General features: G+C 45.5%; 1 protein-coding gene across 1 annotated transcript in view; it reads left to right on the plus strand.

Annotated features, from left to right (window-relative positions):
* Positions 1-23,594, plus strand: part of Fgd1 (FYVE, RhoGEF and PH domain containing 1) — a 42,064-nt gene extending 18,470 nt beyond the window's left edge. The window contains exons 3-18 of the mRNA XM_026407432.2: positions 270-447; positions 569-1,010; positions 2,581-2,670; positions 3,368-3,516; positions 5,918-6,074; positions 6,185-6,323; positions 13,621-13,679; positions 13,823-13,969; positions 14,357-14,449; positions 14,614-14,693; positions 19,194-19,224; positions 19,718-19,819; positions 20,160-20,285; positions 20,462-20,623; positions 22,165-22,308; positions 23,056-23,594. Coding sequence (XP_026263217.1) covers positions 270-447; positions 569-1,010; positions 2,581-2,670; positions 3,368-3,516; positions 5,918-6,074; positions 6,185-6,323; positions 13,621-13,679; positions 13,823-13,969; positions 14,357-14,449; positions 14,614-14,693; positions 19,194-19,224; positions 19,718-19,819; positions 20,160-20,285; positions 20,462-20,623; positions 22,165-22,308; positions 23,056-23,361 — 2,405 coding nt within the window. The 3' untranslated portion in view covers positions 23,362-23,594. The remainder of the gene's footprint in view (positions 1-269; positions 448-568; positions 1,011-2,580; positions 2,671-3,367; positions 3,517-5,917; positions 6,075-6,184; positions 6,324-13,620; positions 13,680-13,822; positions 13,970-14,356; positions 14,450-14,613; positions 14,694-19,193; positions 19,225-19,717; positions 19,820-20,159; positions 20,286-20,461; positions 20,624-22,164; positions 22,309-23,055) is intronic.
* The last annotated feature ends 44 nt before the right edge of the window (positions 23,595-23,638 follow it).

A 23,638-nucleotide genomic window follows, 5' to 3' on the forward strand; every position in this document is an offset into this window, starting at 1 on the left:
CAGTGTCAGAGGAGAGGGCTTGTTAGAACAAGAGGCCCTGTGGTCTCAGAGAGAGTGCTACCTACCCAACAGGCAGAGGATTGTGGCTTGGGGTGAATGTGCACTGGGATCTCACCTCAGGCCTGCTCTGTGCCTACCTCAAACAAAGACAAAAGAAAAAAAAAAAATCCCACAAAACTGGGGTTTGTAGAGAGGGAGGTAGCCTGGTCATATAGCCACCCCTAAACCCAGCTCATTGAGGTATCTCTTCTCTTCCTCAACCTCTCTAGTCCCCCCAAAGCCCAGCTACCTGCAGATGCCTCGGATGCCCCCCCAACCTGAGCCTATCCCTCCTCCGCCATCCCGCCCACTACCTGCGGACCCCCGAGTGGCCAAGGGTCTGGCCCCTAGGGTAGAGGCCAGCCCCAGTTCTGCAGCAGTATCCTCACTGATTGAGAAGTTTGAAAGGTAAGTCTGGTACCTCTAGGACCTTGTGGGGAATGGATTGGGATAGGAAGGGATGGTTTTAGGAGAGGCCTCTCAGTCAACCTCATACCCTGCTTCCATATGTGTCCGCCACCAACTTCAGAGAACCTGTGATTGTCGCCTCGGATAGGCCAGCCCCTGGCCCCTGTCCAGGTCCCCCAGAGCCAGCCATGTTGCCACAGCCACCCCCGCAACCACCAGTGTCCCAGCTCCCTGAAGGTGAGGCCTCCCGCTGCCTGTTCCTGCTGGCTCCTGGGCCTCGGGATGGTGAGAAGGTACCTAACCGTGACAGCGGCATCGACAGCATCAGCTCACCATCCAACAGTGAAGAGACCTGCTTTGTCAGTGATGATGGGCCTCCCAGCCACAGCCTCTGTCCTGGGCCCCCTGCCCTGGCCAGTATGCCTGTTGCTTTGGCCGACCCCCACCGGCCTGGCTCCCAGGAGGTTGACAGTGACCTGGAAGAAGAGGATGATGAAGAAGAGGATGAGGAGAAGGACAGAGAAATCCCAGTGCCTCCAATGGAGAGACAGGAGTCTGTGGAGGTACTGATCTGTGTTCACCAAGAGACGAGACCTTGCAGAGAAACCAGGAACCTGGCTTTTGTGCTTGGTTCTTGCCCAGCATGGTATTTCTCAAAATAGGCATTGTTTCCATTTAGGATGTTTAGCTTCCCTAGTATCCTGGCACTAAATACCGATAGCAAAAACCCCTCTAATTATTGTGACCACCAAAATGACCATACATCATTCCAAATGCCCACAAGGAAGGTGGTTCTACCTTCATCAGAGAACCACTAGCTAGATCTCAGTTTTCCATTCTGAAGATGAGCATTCTGGTTGGGAGATCTTTAAAGTTCTGTCCCAATTGGGAAAATCTCATGACTCAGTAGCTGTGTGACATTGGTCAAGTCTCTTCCCTCTCTGCTCTCCTACCACAAACCTCAGTATCCTTGTTTGTATAAGAGAAAGTCTTACATTCCAGAGAGGCTTCCTGACAGCTGGAGGGAGGGCACAAGATCTAGAGCCCTGGAAAGACTTAAGCCTGTGGAGGAGACTCTTTTTTAAAATTATTTATTCATTTTAGTTGCCAATGGACCTTTATTTATTTATATGTGGTGCTGAGAATCAAACCCAGTGCCTCACACATTCAAGGCATGCGCTCTACCACTGAGCTACACCCCCAGCCCGAGAAGGAGACTCTTAACTTCAGGGACCCCTTTCTGTACCCTTACAACCTAATATTTCTTCAAAAGGCATCCTTGCACTTGAGTTAGATCTCAGCTGCTCTGCCAGGACCAAGCTCAAGTGTGGGGGCTAAGGCCATAAATTACTGGGATAAAAGGTATTCAGTGAATATGTATCTAGCAAATCAGGAAACTGAACCAGCAGGCAATGAGTTTTAGACCTTTCTATACTTTTGTGTGTTTATCTCACCCCCAGGTAATCATCAAGCCTTTGCTGACTATAAACTGAATGGGTGAATAAATAGCTAACTAATATTTATAGACTACTTGATCTGTAGTTTACTCTGTTACATAATTGTCTGAATTACAAATGGGCTTAGGTCCTCTTATAATTGGAATTTATAGATGAGGGATCTTATATACAGAGCAGTTAAATAACTTACGCAATCTTGTAAGTGGCAGAGCTAGGATTTGAACCCATGAAGTCTTGACATTCCAGCCCCTGTGCTTAACCACTACACTATGCCCAGTGAACAGAGAGAGCAGATGAAAAGATAAATGAATGACTGAGTGAGTACATATTATCAGAATTGCGGGTGGGCTTTGTGATCAACTGGGGAGTCAGGGATGAAGCAGGAGAGGGACTTAAGTTTCTAGAGATGGGGTCATGGTTATCTCAGGGCAGCATTGGGCTTAGAGCACAATGTGAGCTGTTGTAAGAATTCTAGGGGAGCCAGGTAAAGTGGCATGTGCCTGGAGTCCCAGCTACTGAGGAGGCTGAAGTAGAAGGATCACTTATTTGAACCCAGGAGTTTGAGGCCAGCCTGGGCAACATAGCAAGACCTTGTCTCTTAACAAATTATTCTAGAAACTTGGGTAAGGGTTAGGGTGGAGGATGATGAATCAAGCGTCGGCTCTTCTCCTTTCAGTTGACTGTGCAGCAGAAGGTGTTCCACATTGCCAATGAGCTCCTGCAAACTGAGAAGGCTTATGTTTCCAGGCTCCATCTACTGGATCAGGTGAATGTCCCCTCAGGGGTCCCAGGGACCCATTACCTGATAGATGGGTTCCAAGGAAGAAATGATAGGACCTGAGCCTAACCCTACCACTGAGGTTAGAATCTAGAGGTGGTAAGGCACCTCTCTGACCTTGAAGCTAACTGTCCCTGAATCCAACTCTGATTTTTATTATTCCAAGTTTGATCCTGATATTAAGCCTGGACAGGTATTCCAGCCCTGATTACAATTCTAACATTAATACTGACTATTCCCCAGATCCTAAATTTACCCCTTATTTGAACTTCACTCTAATTCTGGCCCTTTTCCTGGTCCCAAATCCAATAGGAATTTTTATCTACTTTGTTCACTGCTCCATCCTAACCAGCAGGACAGTGCCTGGGACACAGTAGGCACTCAGAAATATTTGTTAAATGAATGGATTTAATTCCAACTTTCTATCTGATCCTGAATCTGTTTCTGATTTTGACTCCGATCCTGACTTCTCATTGTTCCAATGTCTAACTGCTAACCTTAACATTGTGAAGTCCAACTCCATATATAACCCTAATTCCATTCCCTTTCTCCTCAGTCTCCAAACCAATATTGATCCCAAACCCTCACAAAAATTTCCACAAACACTACCCTCACCTGCAAGCTAGCCCTTCCCCAGCCAAGCCCCAAGCCCAGCTGGGCTAAATGCTCCTGCCTTACTCTGCAGGTGTTCTGTGCCCGTCTGCTAGAAGAAGCTCGGAACCGCAGTTCCTTCCCAGCTGATGTTGTACATGGCATCTTCTCTAACATCTGCTCCATCTACTGCTTCCACCAGCAGTTTCTGTTGCCTGAGCTAGAGAAGCGCATGGAGGAATGGTGAGAGGCCCCAGAGCTAGGCTGCCTACAATTTGCTGCTGATCCTAAGCCCAGATGTGTACATTTGAACCCAGGAGTTTGAGGCCAGCCTGGGTAACATAGCAAGACCTTGTGTTACCGCTGTTGACCGGTGACGAGTTCTTGCTCCCCGATGTTGAAGAATAACACCAAAGAAGCACGCCGAGGCAAGGTCAGAGTAGAAATTAGAAATTTATTAAAGGACAGAAGAAAAGACTTCTCCCGGAGGAAGAAGGGGACCCAAAAGGTGGAATCCAGTTAGCGGGCAATGTGTTTCCCTTTTTATAGGTTTGGTGAAGGAATGTAGGTGGGAAGGGTTTGGGACAAAGGAGTAATCTGGTCATTTCCGAGTCAAGTTTGCTGTTCATTAACATTTCTTTGGGATGAGCTACCTCCAAATCTGTTGGGGGCTGTATCCTGGGCTTCATTAACATTTCTTTGGGATGGGCTGTCTTCAAGTCTGTTGGGGGATGTTCATTAACATTTCTTTCAGGTGGACTTTGGCCTAGGGCCTTTTCGGAACTTTATTAACACTCCATGAGTTGTCCTGTTTTCCCTGAGTCATTCCCAGCATGGCCTCCATTTTAGATTTCACTCGGTATTAGACCCGATTTACCTAACTACACTGACTACCTAACTTTAAATCTGGCTTCACTTGTCTCTTAATAAAGTTCATTCCTGGCCTGGGGGTGTAGTTCACTGGTAGAATGCTTGCTTAGCATGCCCTGGTTTGCTCATATTCACCACAAAATAAAAAGAAGAAAGTTCATTCCTACCTGCCCTTTCCTACTGATTTCATAAAAAGAACCAGGCCCAAGCTGCACCTTCTAGGCCCTCCTGAGTGCAGCACAGATGTAGATTTAGAAGATTACAACAGAATTGCAGAGCCCTTAAGCAGGTGAAGTTCAGGCCAGACATGGTAGCACATGCCTGTAATCCCAGCTACTTGGTAAGCTAAGGCAGGAGGATCACAAGTTGGAAACCAGCTTTGGCAACTTGGCCAGACCCTGATTCAAAATAAAATAAATAAAAATAAAAAGGGCCCAGGCTGCAACTCAGTAGTAAAGTACCTCTGGATTTAAGCCCCACTACTGGAAGAAAAAAAGTATGAGGTTCAAAGCTAAATTGATACAAGGTGAAAGATTTACACAATCTCAAGAGAAATCAAACTATCCAGAGATAAATTGGCATGTTCAAATTCTGACTCTGCTGCTTGCTAATTTCTTAAATTGCTGTGCCTCAGTTTCCTCATATTTATTTAGGTACTGAGATTGAAACCAGAGGCATTTACCATTGAGCTATATTCCCAGCCCTTTCTACTTTTTATTTGGAGATAAGGTCTTACTCAATTGCTGAGTCTGGCTTCAAATTTGTAATCCTCCTACCTGCGCATTTTAAGTAGCTGGAATTATTATAGGTGTGAACCTTTGTGCCTGACCCCTCATCTTTACAATGGGAATAATAAGTGTTATTTTAAGGATTAAATAAGTTGATACATGTGGAGATCTCTTAACAAACAGCACCCAGTATCTAAGTGCTCAGTGTTTGTCAGCTATTGTTATTTTTATCTGTGCTATGATAGAGGTGAGAATGGGAGGGTGTAGGGATCAAACAGATGGATCAAGCCTAGCCTGGGGGTCTGAGAACAGATTTAGAGAGGAGATAATGCCTGAACCTAGTCCTGAGGGAGCAGGGCAGGTTTTACAGATAAACTCTAGCCTCTAGACTTTCCTCTTTCAATTCAGCCTTTTTGAGTCTATACCACCTACTTGAATGAGCATTTAACAACAACCAGATCATATCAGTCCCTGCTTAAAATTGTCTACATGTTCCCCACACTTATAAGATAAACTGTGTCCCTCTTACCAGACTGTGATCACAGAGGCCTGACATGAAACCTGGCTTTGCTATCTCCCCAGGAGCCCGTGACCTCAGGTCTGGTTTATCTCCCACATCAGACTATGACTAGCGAGGATTATGAGCAGACCTGGTTTCTTGGCCTCCCGCAATGGACAGTGAACCTCTCAGGGCTCAACTGGGTGTGACTCATTTCTGTGTTCCCAACACCACTTAACACAAGATTGGGCACAGAATCAATTACATAGGCCTTGCAGTAAAGTCAAGGCAGATGTTCCAGGACATGTTGTTCCTGGTGCTTGAGCAGGAGTCAGGGCAGGAGGCCTCCCAGGCCATGTTCTCAGGTCAAAAGAGCCTCCTGGCCTAATTGGCCTATGTAAGCAGCATTTCCAAAGAAGTCAACTGGTTGGGAAGTAGGTTTCCAGGACTGAAATGAGAGTGATATGCCTGGGATTAGAGACCTATGAGGGAGGTCCCTGAGAGCTAAGGTTCAGCAGGACCATATCAGCCCCCTTTTCTACCCCAGGGACCGCTACCCACGCATTGGGGACATCCTGCAGAAGCTGGCACCCTTCCTCAAGATGTATGGCGAGTATGTGAAGAACTTTGATAGGGCTGTGGAGCTGGTCAACACCTGGACAGAGCGCTCCACCCAGTTCAAAGTCATCATCCATGAGGTGCAGGTGAGTGGCGAACCTGGATGGAGCAGATGGAGGGAGGAAAGATCTGCAGGGACCTGTTGGGGGGTGTGTCTGCAACTAGACCTGAGCTCCTCTCTTTCTGCCTGTCACAGAAGGAGGAAGCCTGTGGCAATCTGACATTGCAGCACCACATGCTGGAGCCTGTGCAGCGTATCCCCCGCTATGAGCTGCTTCTCAAGGACTATCTGTTAAAGCTGCCTCATGGCTCCCCAGACAGCAAGGATGCCCAAAGTGAGTGTGTGTACCCAGACCCTGCCCTGCTCCCTGACACTGATACCCCTAGGTCAGACCTCTCATGCAGGTCCCCAAAACTTAATTCCCAGGTTCAGCTTTCCATTGACATGTGATTGAGATCCAAGAATAGAAAGAATCTCTAAACTGAAAGACCTACATTGACACTGAATTGAGATCTCAGGATGAACCTCCCGGTTAAGATCCCTCCCTGTGTACCCAGAAAGAACACTCAAAAGGAGTCTCCCAGCTGGAACTTCCCAAATGGAACCCCAGAGTTTGAGAGGCATGCCCAGATTGACCCCCTAAAGGAAGCCATCCATTTTTTAGGCTGACCCTCAGATTTATCCCCAAATGAAGTACAAGTACAAAATTAAACTGAACATGAACCCCCAGGGACTGAGCTTCTAGGCTAGAGCTTAGCCTAACTTCCTCAGAGCAAGACCTCTTTTACTAAGTCTCCATGGCTGAGCTCCCCAGAAAGAGCTCCATTCTATGTCCACTATCCACTCCCCAAAATGAACCTTCCAAAAGAACATCCAAATTTGATCAGGGCCCCACAGAATCACCTCTAGAAATGATCACCCTAAACTGGTTCCCTTATTTTCTACCTCAGATTTGGATCTCTAGGCCAAGAAACTTCCTCCCCAGACTGAGTCCCTACACACTACCACTAGAAAAGTATTTTATTGTGACTCCTCCAGTACCTGTCCTATCCCTATAGCATCACACCCCAGGTAGAGCTCCCCAGGGTCCACCCCACTTGCCCTTCCCCAGACTGCTATTTATATTTATTCATTCATTAACTTAACAATTGAGCACCTTAATATTTAGGGCAGAGCTCTAGGCACTGGAGATATAGACGCAAACAAAGCAGACAAGGGCCTTGATTTCAGAAAGCATGTATTCTAGTTGGGCAGAGAAACGATTAAAGTAACAAATGCACAGGAGGGCATTAGGTAGATGCTAAGTGTAACTCAGAGAATTAGAAGAGAGTGATATGACAGTGACTGGGCAGTCTACTTTAAGTTGGGTGGCTTCTCTGAGTAGAAGACATTTGAGTCAAAACCTGAATAACAAGAAGAAGACAGCTACATGCCAATGGGAGGAGCACTTTTCAGGCAGAGGCAACAGCAGGTGCAGAGTCCCCAAGGCAATAGGGAGACTGGGGGAAATTTTGAGAGGTGGGAAGCCTTTGCATATCTCTGGATCAAAATAAAGGCCACTATGATTCAAGCATGGCAAGTGAGGGTAGAATAGAAGTGGGGTTGGAGAGATAAGCAAGACTTTGAAGGTCAAGATAAGGAGATGGATTTATTCTGAGTGGGGTGGATAGCCATGAGAAAGTTTTTGTCTGGATTACATGGGAAAAAGGGAGGGAATCAAGTGATTAATTTGAAGACCTTTGCAATAATCTAAATGAGAAAAGCTGACTTGAATTAAATAGTGGAAATGGTTAGAAAAGATTGAATTCAGGATATATTCTATTTGGAAGTGGCACTGAAAGGCCTTAGAGTGGATATGGAGCCTGGGAGAGCTAAGAACAATGGTTCTTAGCTGGGCATGGTGGTGCATGCCTGTAATACCTGTGACTCAGGAAGCTGAGGTAGTAGAATCACAAGTTCAAGGCCAGCCTCAGCAACTTAGTAAGATCCCGTCTCATATAAAAATAAGAAGGATTGGGGATGTGGCTCAGAGGTAAAGCACCTGTAGGTTCAATCCCCAGTACAAAAAAAGAATGATGGATCTTCTTTTAAAAATTTTTTTTAGTTGTTGATGGACCTTTATTTTATTCACTTATTTATATGTGGTGCTGAGAATTGAACCCAGTGCTTCACAAATGCTAGGCAAGTGCTCTACCACAGAGCCACAAGAATATTGGTTTTTTAGATAAGTTTGGGAATTTGGCTTTTAGACCAAAATGAGCTGCCAATTTTGGCAGTTAGATGAGTCTAGAATTCCAGGGAGAGAGATTTAGATTTCACTGGCACATAGAAAGTATAGAAAGTCATGGAGTTGGCCAGGATCACCATAAGGAGTGAGTGTAAATGGAGGAGAAAAAGGACCTAGGACAAAACTCAGGGAAGTGGAATCAGAAAAGGAGACTTAGAAGGGGCAGCCATAAAGGTAGGAAGAAAACATGGAAAGTGTGGAAGCCACAAGAGTGAAGAGTAAACAGCTGTGTCCTGTGCTGTGTCTGCTTCCCTACTTAGCCCCTTTCACCCTACCTTTATTTTGATCCAGAGATATGATAGCTCAAATCTCCAAATGGATACAAAATACTAAGTATCTCATTCCTCCCACAGAATTAGAGCCCCACTGGGTGCCTAACCTAAACCTCTAGAAAGAACCTGAATGATTCCTTGGGATGAACCCCATGAACTGACATCTCCCACCTGAGCCCTCAAGCTAAGTAAAGTCTGAGGTCGCAATTATAGACCCCTACAGGGCTCAAAATTAGATCCCCAGACTAGGCCTCAAGAATGATCACCCCACTCTTAGCCCTGAGAGTGGGTTCCTAATCACTGCCCTTGGCCTGAGTCCCAAAGTCCTCCAAAAGAGCTACTCAATCTTTTCTCCTTGGCCATCATTCTCTAGACAGGTATTGCCAGACTGAACCCCCTAGGTTAATCCCACCATTTTTATCCCTTAGATTAAAACTTCCAGTCTGAACCCAAAAGACTGATTTTCCTGTTCCATCCCACACATTGAAACATCACTGAATCCTCAGACTGGATTCTCACAGTTCCCCAATGTAAACCCCAGAAATGACCCTGAAATTGAGCAGCCCAGCCTGAGCTCCAAGTATTCCAGACTGTGTTTTCCCTAGCCCAAGTCTCTGAAGAGCCCTATTTTTCATCAATCAGATTGAGAGTCCTTCACTAAGCCCTCAGACTAATGCCCTGGATTGTCCCCCAAATTAAGCCACATAGGCTAAGTACCTCATAGGCTTATTTTCCAAGTCTCAACTCAGACTGACTTCCCCCATGCTGAACCTCTAATTTTCTATCTCTCAGACTTCAATTCCTGAGTTGATATTTCTGGGCCAAGTCCAACAGACAAGTCTCCAGACGGCCCTGTGCTGAGACCCAAGAAAGGTGCCTCACTGCTATATTAACTCCCCACATTTTGTACCATCCAGCTAGGGTCCTCAGAAGGTACCTCCTATCTCATTTCTCTACTGAGCCCCATAGAATCACATGTCCACATTAAGCTTCTAGGACTCTGTTCTTTTATTTTACTGGATCCCCAACATGAGATTCCCAGATGGAAGTTCCCTAAAGGAGCTCCCTGAACTGCACTCCAAATTGAGCTGCCAATATAAGCTCCCTAGATTGGGCCACAGGTTGAGCCTCTTTTGTCAATAGTGCATTCTCCAGCAATCTACTCAGCCTCTCAGCCCCAGTTTTTGTACATGCAGAAGTAGAATGATGATGGCTACCTCTTAGGGTTGTTTTGAGGATAAATGAGATAATTTTGTAGCACAGTGCCTGGCACATGGTCAAGGCCCAAGCTGTTTTTTATTACCAAATGTCCTGGATAATGTCATCCATACAGAATCCCTCTAAAATTAGCCCCCAGATTGGGCCTTTCAAACTTAGTTTCCTGTTTTGTACTAATCCTAACCCTATCCAAGTCCCCAGAATGAACCTCAGAGTTTGAGGTTGGCTAAATGGGCTCCCCACATTGAGCCCAAAGGTGAAACCCCTAGAAAGAACTTCCCAGTCTGGTTTTATAAGCTGCTTAGAATGATGATCTCTGAATGAAAGCTAGCTAAGATATGCCCACTAAGCTCCCCAGCCCAAGATCTTAAACTGAGCTATTATTTACCCATCAGCTAAAATCTCTTGGCTGAGCCCCACTGAATCATATCTCTGGTTCCACAAACTGACTTAGCCACTCTCTAGCTCCAAAGTAAACTCCTGAGCCTAGACCATAGACTGAGTACCCAGACCACGCTAAGTAGGCTGCCTACACTGAGTTAAGACTGAACTCCAAACCAAGATCCCAGACTACCAAGCCCAAACCAGGCTCCATGAAAGCTTCTAGACCAAACTTATGCACCAAACTGTACTCCCTCGCCTGAACCCCAGGTGAAATCATGGGCTAACATCCCCACACGAATCCCCTAGACTGAACCTGCTCACACCAGACTCCTGGAAATGCCATTCTGTACCTCATGTGATACTTCTTCAGACAGAGGTCCCTATAGCAAAGCTTCCAGTCTGAGCCCAGTGGCCTAAAATAGGCCCGAGCTTGTGTGCTTCAAGCTTGCCAGAATATTTCTCTTCCTTCCCTTGGGCTCCCCTATGTTCACCACTCAGCCTGCCACTTACCCTGGAATGGAGGACATGCAGGAGAAAAGACAAAAGGGAGATCAGCCCCTGCTCTGATGCCAACTATCACCTCCCAGCTAGCCAACCTAAAGTGGCTACCTGCTTTCTGAGTCTTGGTTTTGTCATTGGACAAATAGAACACAGTCACACCTATCTGCCAGGGTTGTGAGGATCAAAGGTGCCAGTTTATGAAAAGCATCTATTGGGGAATCCTGAAAAGGTAGTAGAACCTTGGCCCTGTCCTAAGTAGCTCACAGTCTGCTGAGGGACACAAATGTAGATGTATGATGAACACACAGTGTGACGAGTGGGACAGAAGGAGGCAAAGGGGAATTTGGAAACACCGTGCCCTCAATCAGCCTGGGAATTCAGGGCAGGCTTAATGGAGGTAGTGGTCAGAACCTGGAAGACTGACTAGCAGTTGGCCGAGTGAAGCAAGATAAACATGTTTAGGGAGGGGCAGAGGAGGAAACTGGAGTGGTCAGCAGAAGCCAGATCACCAAGGGCTTTGAATGCCAGGTTAAAGGGCTGGGTCGTTGCTCTGCAGGTAAAGGGAACCATTGACAGATTTGAGCAGAGGAGTGACAGTGAGCTGTGTGTGACAAAGCTCCTTCTGGCAATCAGGGTAGAAAAGAAGTTGGGGATAGCCCAACACCTGAAAGGCATGGGGAGGCCTGAGCCAGGACAGGGACCTGATGCTTGAGCACCAAAACAGGACTTGGTTTACCAACCATATGGAGCCTCTTCAGAAGTACCTGCGGCCCTCCAATACACGCATGGGGAAATACAGTATGTAGAATAGGGACGAGTAAAGCTATGTCCAGGCAATTAGTAGGGGCAGGATTTGTTTAGTGCTTGGGGACTCATTTCAGGTTTTTTGTTGGTTTGGGGGTTTTGTTTTGTTTTGGGTACTAGGGATTGAACCCAGGGCTGCCTTACTGAACTACATTCCCAGCCCTTTTTATTTATTTATGTATTTACTTATTTATTTATTTTTTAAAGAGAGAGTGAGAGAGCAGAGAGAGAGAGAGAGAGAGAGAGAGAGAGAGAGAGAGAGAATTTTTAATATTTATTATTTTTTTTTAGTTCTCGGCGGACACAACATCTTTGTTGGTATGTGGTGCTGAGGATTGAACCCGGGCCACACGCATGCCAGGCGAACGCACTACCACTTGAGCCACATCCCCAGCCCTTATTTATGTATTTAGAGACAAGGTCTTTGCTTAGGGCCTCACTAAGTTGCCAAGGTTGGCCTTGGACTTGCAATCCTCCTGCCTCAGCCTCCTGAGTTGCTGTGATTATAGGCATTGCGCCACCATCCCCAGAACATTTCAGTTTTTTTCTGATGATACCTAGTCACTGTAGGAAATATGGAAATTACAGAAAAGATTAAAGTAGGGGAGAATCTCATGTGATCCAAACCCATGTAGAATAAGCATGATGAGCACTTTGATATTATTCTTCTAGTGTTTTTTAGGTATGTATATTTGCAAAAATGAGATCATCCTGTATATACAAGATTGTATCCTTAAAATACCCTGAGCATTTCCCAGACTGTTAAAAACCCTACATAAGCTGGGCTGGGTGGCACACACCTGTAATCCCAGTGACTTGGAAAACTGAAGCAGGAGGATCACAAGTTTGAGGCCAGCCTCAGCAACTTAGCAAGGCCCTAAGCAACTTAGAACTGTGTCAAAATAAAAAATAAAAAGGACTTGGCATGTGGCCCAGTGGTTAAGTACCCCTGGGTTCAATCTCTGGTACAAAAAGAAAAAAGAAAAAAGAACCCTACATAAGTATCACTTATAAAAATTATTTGATATTCCATTACATGAGTGTACCATAATTTAACCAAACTGCTACAGTTGGATGTTTTTGTTTTCGACTTGGCACATTAAAAACATCACTTCAATGAAAGTGTATTTATACATAGAACTTGTGCCTATAATCAGAATTATTGAGACAGATGAAAGAATCATCTCCCCCACTCTCTTTTAGGGTACTGGAGATTAAACCCAGGGCATCAAATATGCTAGGCAAGCACTCTAACACTGGGTTATATCTCTAGCCTCTCTTTGTTTATTTATATGACTTTTCTGATTATAAAAATAATACATGTTCTTTGTCAAAACTATGGAAGAGCCAGGCACAGTGGTGCACCCTGTAATCCTAATGACTTGGGAAGCAAAAGCAGAATGGTCAATTCAAGGCCAGCCTAAGCAATTTAGTAAAACCCTATCTCAAAATTAAAAAGTCAAAAAGGGCTAGGGATGTAGCTCAATGGTAAAATGCCTCTGGGTTCAATCTCCAGTCCCCACCCCATACTAAAAAGCAAACATACACACACACACACACACACATACACACTCACACCTGTGGAAGAGAAGATGGGTGTGGTGCTACATCCTTGTAATCCCAGCAACTCAGAAGGCTGAGTCAGAAAGATCACAAGTTCAAGGCCAACCTGGGCAATTTACACCCCGTCTTGAAATGAAAAATAAAAAGGTCTGGGTTCAGTGGTGAAGTACCCTGGCATTTGATCTCCAGTACAAATATATATAGTTTTCATATATTATTTGTTTATTTTATATATATATAAAATACAGAAAATCTAAAGAAGGTAATAAAAACCACCCACAGTCCCACCATCCAGAGACAACTTGCTAAACATGAATTTTTATATGTAACTATTATTGTCATTACTATTAATGGTAATAATAGTTTTGCCAAGCTTGCATTTAATGGCTGTCTGCCATCGCATATACTATGATTCTGCTATTGTGGCCTTGAGACAGTTTCAGATTCTGTATGATGTTGCTTTGGACATCTTTGAGGCTAGAACTTTCCAAGATGGGTTGGGGGGTGTGGTCAGCCCAGGAGGAAGTATTCAGGGAGGGAAAAAGCCCCCAAGAGCTTCATTTCTGCTAACCCTCCATCTGACCTCACTTCTCTACCTGTAGAGTCTCTGGAGCTGATAGCCACAGCGGCAGAGCACTCTAATGCTGCCATCCGAAAAATGGTGAGTGGCCCTTCTAGATCCTGCCCTTCCTTTGCCACCCACTTGTGGTGTCCCTCTCCAGGGTTTGGGGAGTTTGTGATGTAAGGACATGCAAGGGAGGTTGGCACCCCAAGCCTTCCCTTTTGCTCACTGTCTCCTTCCAGGAGCGAATGCACAAGCTGCTGAAGGTATATGAGTTGCTAGGGGGTGAGGAAGACATTGTCAGCCCCACCAAAGAGCTCATAAAAGAAGGCCACATCCTTAAGCTGTCAGCGAAGAATGGGACCACTCAAGACCGATACCTCATACTAGTAAGTGCCAGGTGTAGAGTTGTGGGTAGGCATGCCAGATCCCCATTCATGTTGACATGGTACTCAAGAATATGCCTCCAGCCAGACTTTCTTTCCTATGGTATCTTGTATTATCACTATCTATGTTATGAATTATTTTTTTCTTCTTTACAGATGATGTAACTAAGACTTAGAGATAAATGACTTGAACAAGGTCACCCACTAGAAAGTGACTCACATGCCTAGGCTCTTTCTTTGCAAACCCTGATCCCAATCTGGGCTTTCTTTCCTCCATCTATTGCCTTGAGTCCTCAACAATAAAGCTTTGGAAGTCCCATAAGGGTGGGGAGCCAGGCCACATCCCCACTAGGTCTCCTGCACATACATCCCAAACCTTTTCCTTCCTAGTTCAACGACCGCCTCCTTTACTGCGTGCCCAGGCTGCGGCTCCTTGGCCAGAAGTTTAGCGTGCGGGCACGCATTGATGTAGATGGCATGGAGGTGAGCACCAGGAGGTGGGAAATGGGAATCCAGCCTGGGGTGTTGGTGTTGGGAAGAACAAAGACGTGCTAGCTTTGAACATAAGCCTGTGTGTATAAGTGCAGAAGACTAGGGCTCTAGGGAGCTCAGTAGGCCTTACCACTACCCTTTCTCCTTCCATTCAGCTAAAGGAGAGCTCCAACCTCAATCTGCCTCGGACCTTCCTGGTGTCAGGAAAGCAGCGCTCCCTGGAGCTCCAGGCCAGGTACCTGCCTTTGCCTATGCCTTCCTTACAGCCTTCTCCTTAAGATATGCTTAGGTATTCCAGGCCTGGAGATTATTCTAGAGAAAGGATGACCACCTTTCCCCAAAGATGCAGGCTTGCTCTTCTGCAATGTGGGCCACCCCTGAGAGCTAGATGATATTTGGACTAAGGATAAGTACTTACTGGTGTGGGGAAAGTCAGCACTCCTGCCAGTGGGGGGGCTTTTGGAGAAAGAATAAGCTCTCCCGGATTCAAACAAGAATTTCTTCTGGTGGGTTCTGTCAGAGGACAGGGAAGAGTAGAATACTAACTCTAACATACAATAATAGCACCACAGATAGTTTATTGCAGATTCACAGACTTAAGGAAAATAACTAAATGCAATGTGTGTTCCACGATAGAAGCCTGGTTTGGGAAAAACAGCTTTAAATGAGATTTGCTAGACAAGGATTGAATTGAACCTTAGATGTAATGAGCACATTGTCATACTCCTATAATCCAAGTGACCCAGGAGGCTGAGAAAGGAGGATCACAAGTCCAAAGCTAGTCTCAGCAACTTATCAGGGTCCTAAGCAACTTAGTGAGATCTTGTCCCAAAATAATAAATGAATAGATACATAAATAAATAAACAAATAAATAGGGCTGGTGATGTGGCTCAGTGTTTAAGCACTGGTTAAATTCCCAGTACCAAAAAAAGAGAAAAAGAAAACAGTCTAGGGAATGTAACTTAGTGGTTAAGTGTCCCTGGGTTCAATCCCCAGTACTGCAAATAATAACAGTAATAAAATAAAATAAAATTGTAAAAGTAATAGCATGAGTAAAGTGTTGAGCCTTTTAACAGAGGGGCTTTGATATCTATCCTCTATGTGGATGTTTATATTAATAGATTATATTTCATAAAATCTTACTCTTGTGCCAGGTACTATTTTAACTTAATTGAACTGTCTAGTTGAAGTCCTTCCTTTCAACAACACTTTTTTCAAGTAGCTACTTCGGCTATGATTGCCATCAACCCATTTTACAGATGAGGAAACTGAGGCACAAAACAGTGTTGCCCCAGATCCCACAGCTGTAAAGGAACAGAGCTGGAATTGGAGCTCAGGCCACTTGAGTCTAATGTCCACACCCTCAACCACTGTCTAGGCTGCCTTCTAAGGAAAGGGATATGAAGTTCATGGCCAGGACTGGAGAATAGATTCACCTCAGCAGATGACCTGCCTCTGACAGGCTGTGTGGAGGGACTGCATTGAGACAGAACAGAGATGAGTGTAAACTGAGAGTAAAGCTAGCTGAGACTTGGTCCTTGAAACTGAAGGAGCCTGAGAGAGCCTCCCTGAGGCCTGCAGCAGGGACAGCAGGAGCAAAACAGACACATCTGAAAGAATGACAAGCCACGTGACAGGGACACGTTGACTACAGAGAGGGAGGGGGCTGCAGAGATCACTGGACCAAGCAGTGTAGGGTTTCCTCCTAGTGGCAACAGGAAGGTATGGAAAGTTGGCTTTGCAGCTGCTTTTACTGCCCTTATTATTTTTTTAATGAAAATTTTCAAGTATCAAGAAAAGTAGAACTATAACAAGCACCCATATGCTCACAATTTGGACAACTGGTTCTCAACCTTGGCAACTCTTGGAATCAACTGAGGAGCTTATAGTAAATATTGATAGCTGGGAGCCACATCCAGAGATTCTGATTTAATTATTCTAGGATGTAGCCTTAAAAAATGGGGAGTTTTAAAAGCTCCCCAGGTTATTTCAATTTGTGCACCAGGGCTTAGAATCACCAAGTCAAATGCAACAAGTGGTAGAGCACTTGCCTAGCATCCATGAGGTCCTGAGTTCCATTCCCAGTACCACAAAGAGAGAAAGAGAGAGAGAGACAACTATGGACATTTTGCCATCTATATCTTTTTTGGTTTAATATAATTTGGTTTGGGGTTTTTGCTTTCTTGTTGTTTGTTTTTTGTTTTGTGTTTTGTTTGTTTTGTTTTGTTTTGTTTGGTACTGGAGATTGAACCCAGGGATGCTTAATCACTGAGCCACATCCCCAGATTTTTTTTTTTTTATTTTATTAGGGACAGGGTGTCCTGAGTTGCTAAGTGCCTTGCTAAATTGCTGAGACTGGCTTTGAACTCACAAGATTCCTGCCTTAGCCTCCCAAGCCACTGGGATCACAGGCATGCGTCACTGCACCCAGCTGTGTTTTTGTTTTTCAAGGCAGGGTCTCACTATGTTTCCTAGGCCTCAAACTGCTAGGTTCAAATAATCCTCCTGCCTCAGCCTCTTAAGTAGTTGGGACTATAAGCATGCACTGACATGAGTCATTTTAAACTAAATTACAAAAATCATGAAATTTTATCCCTATATAATTCAGCATGAATGGCCAAAAATACTATTTTGGTTCTTAAAAAACAAAAGAAAGCCAGGTGCAGTGGTGCACACCTGTAATTCCAGCAGCTTTGGAGGCTAAGACAGGAGGATTGGGATTTCAAAGCCAGCCTCAGCAATGGTGAGGTGCTAAGCAACTCAGTGAGATTCTGTCTCTAAATAAAAGACAAAATAGGGCTGGGGATGTGGCTCAGTGGTCAAGTGCCCCTGAGTTCAATCCCCAGTACCCCCCCCCCCAAAAAAAGCAATGCTTTTTCACTGCAAAGAAATTATAAATTAGAAAATATACATAAATAGCCATCAGAATAAAGTAAAAATTCTCCCTAGAACCCTACCACATAGGCATAACCCATGACCTTTTCTTTCCACATTTTATTATGAAAGTTTTCCAAAATACAGAAAATTGGTAGAATTGCCCAGTGAACACTCATAAACCCACCATTTGGATTATAAAAGTGTTAACATTGTACTATATTTACTTTATCACGTATCTATCTATCATTCTATTCATCTACCAAGCCAAGTGATTTGTTTTTTAAATGTGTTTAAAAATAAATTACAAACATCATTACACATCCCCCCTCAAGAGTTTGACACATGCAGGCATGGTAGTGTACAACCTGTAACCCCAGCAACTCCAGAGGCTAAAGCAGGAGGATTGCAAGTTCAAGGCCAGCCTCTGCAATTTAGCAAGGCCATAAGCAACTTGGTGAGACCCTGCTCAAAATTTGAAATAAAATAGGATCAGGGGTAGAGTGCACTTGAGTTCAATCCCCAGTGCCAAAAAAAATAGGATATTGGATATTAGATAATTTTATATGTGTTCTTTTCATTCAACATATTATAAATATTCTATACCATTAATAGCTCTCTTCTCCCTCTCCCTCTCCCTCTCCCCAGCTCTTTTTCTTTCTCTCTTTCTCTCTGTGCTGGGGATCAATCCCAGGGCCTCACCATGCCAGACAAGGGCTGAGCCACATCCCCATTAATTTTTGGGGGGGGGTACCAGAGATTGAACCCAGGGTGCTTAAGCTCTGAGCCACATTCCTAGCCCCCTTTTATTTTTTGAGACAGGGTCTCACTAAATTGCTTAAGACCTCACTAAGTGGCTGAGGCTGGCCTTGAACTTCCTTATGGCTCAACCTCCTGAGCTGCTGGGATTACATGTGTGCACCACCATGCCCAGCTAATGTCTTCTTGTAGTAATGACATGGATGATCTGTTTTGTTTTAACCTGATCTCTATTGTCAGATGCTTAAACTGCTTCCAGTTTTTACTATAATAAAAATGCCTTGCAGTGGACATTCTTGGAGCTAAATATTGACTTACATCCTTACTTTTTCACGAAGTGTTTCTAGGGATATAATTGAACTTTCATATTGGAAGAATGTTTTTGATGTCTAGAGTGTGTGGATGAGGAAAGAAATTAAAATAGGCCAGATAGAAGGCAGCAAGAGTTTGGGGTCCTATTCCTAGTGAGCAGTTGATGAAGCTATACCAGGGCAGAGACCTGAGAGAATGGAGGGCAGACAGGAGAGTCCAGGAAGAAGGCAAAGGGAGGAAAACCTCACATTGGTTGACATTTTATCTTTCACCTCAGTTATGCTAAGAACAACACAAAGAGTGATAATCATCTTTATGTTACAAATGAAAACAAAATAAACTGCTTCCTTTCTCAAACTTGACATTCCAGCCACAGGGAATTATTGATGTGGTTTTGTGTATGTTCCATACTCACACCCACTTCACCCTTATTCCTTTACATTAACCCTTGCACCTCCCTGAGGAAAGTTTCCTTAAAAACCCCCATCCAAACTTCAGGCTGGGGCAGGTCCCCAGTCACATAGTAATAAGTGAAGAAGATAGTCAAACCCAGGTCTGTCTAATTCTAAAACACTGGCTCTTTGCCACACCAGTTGCTTTTGTTGTTGTTGTTGTCATTGTTGTTGCCTTTCCCCCAACAGTGCTGGGGATCAAACCCAGAGTCTCATGTATGCCTGCTAGGCAAGCATTCTTCCACTGAGCTATATTCCCAACTCTCCAGTTGCTTTTTTTTTTTGTTCCAATTGCTTTTTGTTGACCTGCCTAACCCAACATCTTTTTTCCCCCAAGGACAGAGGAGGAGAAGAAAGACTGGGTCCAGGTAACATCCAAGAAGACTTTGTGGTGGGGGCTGGGAAAGTATTAACAGGTGTCATAGGGGTTGGTGGCCTCTTCCCCAAAACACATCTGAACACTATGGCCTTGGACACTTGCCTTCCAACGAATTTTAGCATTCCCATATTATAGATAAGCAAACTGAGGTCCAGAGGTTAAACAGAATCTTACAAATTCTTCTGTTAGAAAACTGTCTTCTTTGAGGGTGTGATCCTGGTGAGTCAAGCCCTATAAAACCTTATGCCCAGACAGGGGCCAGAAAAGCTGGCCCCTGGTTTTTCAATTATTGCTCCCCTCCCTCATTTTATAATTATAACACTGAGACTTGGATTGGGAGGAATTTGCTCAAGGTCATATGCCTAGCAGGGACAGAACTCAAGTTTTCTGACTCCAGGATAGCATAGGAAGGAGAGGTGAGGATGGAAATGGGTGGCTTGTAGGGCAATCTGATCTCTCATTTTTTGATCCTCCCTCACCAGGCCATCAACTCCACCCTCCTGAAGCATGAGCAGACGCTGGAGACCTTCAAACTGTTGAACTCAACAAATAGGGAAGATGAAGACACACCCCCCAACTCTCCAGTAAGAGTCCCTAACCTCTCCTCCTATACTGGGACCCTATCCAGGCCTCCAAATTCCCACCTTCCCTTGCAATGATCCACTCCCCTTCTGGAGTCAATGTGCAGTCTTCTGTTGGTAGGGCCACAGAAATATCAGTGGGGAAACTAGGGCCCCCAAAGGAAAAGACACACAGTGAGATAGGAGCAGAGCCAGACTCAAAGGCAGGGCTTCTGACTGTCTGCTGCCCGCCCCCCCCCCCCAACCCCGCTGTGATGATCTAAGCCTTGGGGCAGGAACAAGGGCTGGTTGGACTGGGCAGAGGAAGAACTGTCTCTGACCTGGGAACTGGCCCTCCCCCTAGAACGTGGATCTTGGGAAGCGGGCACCTACGCCCATCCGGGAAAAGGAAGTCACCATGTGCATGCGCTGTCAGGAGCCCTTCAATTCCATCACCAAACGCAGGCACCACTGCAAGGCCTGCGGGCATGTGAGTGTTGGGAGGCGGGGGCGGAGCTCAGGAGGGTTAGGGCTGACAGCCCAAAGACTCACTTATAAGTGGGCACCCTCCAAGTCGGGGGAGGCTGCAAGTCTGCTGTGGGAGTTGATACATTGAAGGGGAAGGCCCACTGGAATCAGGCTGCTCTTGCCCACTTGCCACCCCAGGTGGTTTGTGGGAAGTGCTCCGAGTTCCGGGCCCGCCTTATCTATGACAACAACCGCTCCAACCGTGTGTGCACTGACTGCTACGTGGCCTTGCATGGGGTGCCTGGGAGCAGTCCAGCCTGCAGCCAGCATACACCTCAGCGCCGGAGATCCATCCTAGAGGTAAGAGCCAGGCCCCTAACCAAATATCCCACAAGTGGGCATCAGCCACCTAGCTAGTATGATTGAGGAAGCCTGGGAATCTCTAAAATACTAGGGTGTGATGTGCGTCTGTTGATCAAGTGATCCAGGCTTGGAGTGAATAAAATGAGTGCAAGAGTGAATGAAACACAGTAATTATTTCGAAATGCTTTACACATTTAATCCTCACAGTAACTAACCTACCTCATGCTATTAATATCCCTAGTTTTCAAACAAGGAAACTGAGCCCCAGAGAGATTATTTGCCCATTACATAGCCAGTGAGTGACAAAGCTAGAGTTTTGTGTTGCTTTTTGTTTGTTTGATTGGTACCAGGGATTAAACTCAGGGGCACTAGCCTACAGAGCCACATCTCCAGCCCTATTTTGTATTTTATTTAGAGACAGGGTCTGAGTTGCTTAGCACCTCGCCATTGCTGAGGCTGACTTTGAACTTGCGATTCTCCTGTCTCAGCCTCCTGAGCTGCTGGGATTATAGGCATGCACCACTGCGCCTGGCTTATATTGTTTTTGAGACAGGGTCTGGCTATGTTCCCCAGGTTGGCCTTGAACTTGGAAAAGCTGCCTCAGTCTCTCAAGTACCTGTCACTATAGGCACGTACCACCATGCATGCCTAAGATTTTTTTCAATTAACAAACTGCCTTTTCTCATTACAAAGTAGGCTAAATAAGACAGCATAAACAAAAAGCAACAAAATACTATATTCCTTTTACCTAGACACAACTGCTAACATCAATCCTTCCCATCTTTCTAGGCACATGTACATGTATACATGGGGTTTTTTTAATATTTATTTTTTAGTTGGACACAATATCTTTATTTATTTATTTTTATGTGGTGCTGAGGATCAAACCCAGGGCCTTGCATGTGCTAGGCAAGCACTCTGCTGCTTAGCCACAACCCCAGCCCAAGGGTTTGTTTTTACAAACTATTATTTAACACCTAGAGTGCTTACTCTGTGCTAGGAACTATCCTAAATATTTACATGTATTAATTCATTTGATGTTTATAACAGCCCTCTGTGCTCTCCTTCCAAGACCATTTTCATCTAGAGCTGGAATTCTGAGCCAGACTACATTTACCACCCACCTACCCACCCCTTAACCATAATGCTAGATTGCCTCTTGAGTGTACAAATGAATGTGACGAAAGATGAAAAAAGGTGAGGTATGAATGTGTGAATGACTTGAATAAATAGACTGACAGAAGTAAGAGTGCCTGACAGACATTTATTAGATGCCCCTACTGAGAACTATACCCCCCTCTTCCCTGGTTCTAGAAGCAGCAGCCCTGGCCTGAGCCAGACAGATAAGCCTAGCTTTGAATTCTGACTCTACCTGACTTTCTGGGTGGCACCAGGCAAATCAATTCTGCCACCTGAGCTTCACTGTTTTCCTCTAAGACATGGGAATAGGAATCTATACTCTAAGGGGCTCTTTAAGCCAAGAGGAGTCAGGCTAGGCCTTCTATCAACATTGACACCACCCCATGTCTCTGATATAGAAACAGGCCTCCGTGGCAGCAGAGAACAGTGTCATCTGCAGCTTCCTGCACTACATGGAGAAGGGTGGGAAAGGATGGCACAAGGCATGGTTCGTGGTCCCTGAGAATGAACCCTTGGTGCTGTACATCTACGGAGCCCCTCAGGTGTGCATCCTATTCCTTTGGGTCTTTTCAGCCACCTGGCAAAATCAGGCTAGCCACCTTCTCTCCAGTCCTTTGACCTTTCCTTGGCCTTGGGGGGATAGGGTGACTACCTAAGGGAAAGTTAGAATTCCCACCCTTGTGTGACAAAGACTGACTAGAGACAAGGAGTGTTGTGGGCCAAGGCATGTAGGGAAAACAGGTGAATTTGGGGTGGAAGCTGGCTTTCTGGAAGAATCAGGAGTGAAGACAGGGCACTACTAGGTTCAATTTGGAGTGGGGAAAAGCATGTAAATAGGGGCAATGACCTAGACAAAGTCCTGAAAACACTGTGCCAAAGAGACAAGCCCAGCTATTTTGGGGTGCGGGAGGAAACGGGTATTTGAAGCAGCCTGCATTCTAGCCCCAGTTCAAACATTTTCCTATTGGTTACAATAAGGCCAAGTAATTTTTTTTTTCTTTTTGGTACTAGGGATTGATCTCAGGGATGCTTTACCACTGAGATCCCTAGTCCTTATGTAATATTTGAGATAGGATCTCACTAAGTTGCTGAGATTGGCCTCAGACTTTTGATCTTCCTGACTCCGTCTTCTGAATTACTGGGTTATAGGCACGCACTATGGCCCCTAACCAAGGAAATCTTCTTGAGCAGGGGAAGAAAAAGGGGAGCACATGCAAAACCCGTTATAAGTTGGGGCAAAGGGGAATGTCCAGCCCCCAGGTGATCCCAGCCCTATCCCTCCTCCACAGGATGTGAAAGCCCAGCGCAGCCTGCCCCTCATTGGCTTCGAGGTGGGGCCTCCTGAGGCAGGGGAGAGGCCCGACAGAAGACACGTCTTCAAGATCACCCAGAGCCACCTAAGCTGGTACTTCAGCCCTGAAACAGAGGAGCTCCAGCGACGCTGGATGGCTGTGCTTGGCCGGGCAGGCCGTGGGGACACGTTCTGCCCAGGGCCCACACTGTCCGAGGACAGGGAGATGGAAGAGCCACCAGTGGCAGCTTCAGGAGCCACTGCTGAACCCCCCGAAGTCCCCCAGACCCGAGACAAGACCTAGAGGGTTTGGGGGGAACTGGGAGCCCCCATCCCACACACTAGCTGCCCATGTCCAGTTGGGGGGTTCCAGCCCCCTCCTTCCCAGCTCAGTCAATACTTGAACTCCCATCACGGGCACTTTCAATCCCGAATGCTGGGTCTTGGGTTTTTTAATTCATCTTTTCACAAAACGTGGGCTTTTAAAAAGTATTCCTACAGTGATATTCATTTTTTTAAATCCCCATCTCCAGGGAGGGTAGGAGCTGTTGCTATACCCACCTGAATTAGGCTGTCCCCCC

Source organism: Urocitellus parryii, chromosome X, assembly GCF_045843805.1.
Source record: "Urocitellus parryii isolate mUroPar1 chromosome X, mUroPar1.hap1, whole genome shotgun sequence".
Taxonomy (NCBI): Eukaryota; Metazoa; Chordata; class Mammalia; order Rodentia; family Sciuridae; genus Urocitellus; species Urocitellus parryii.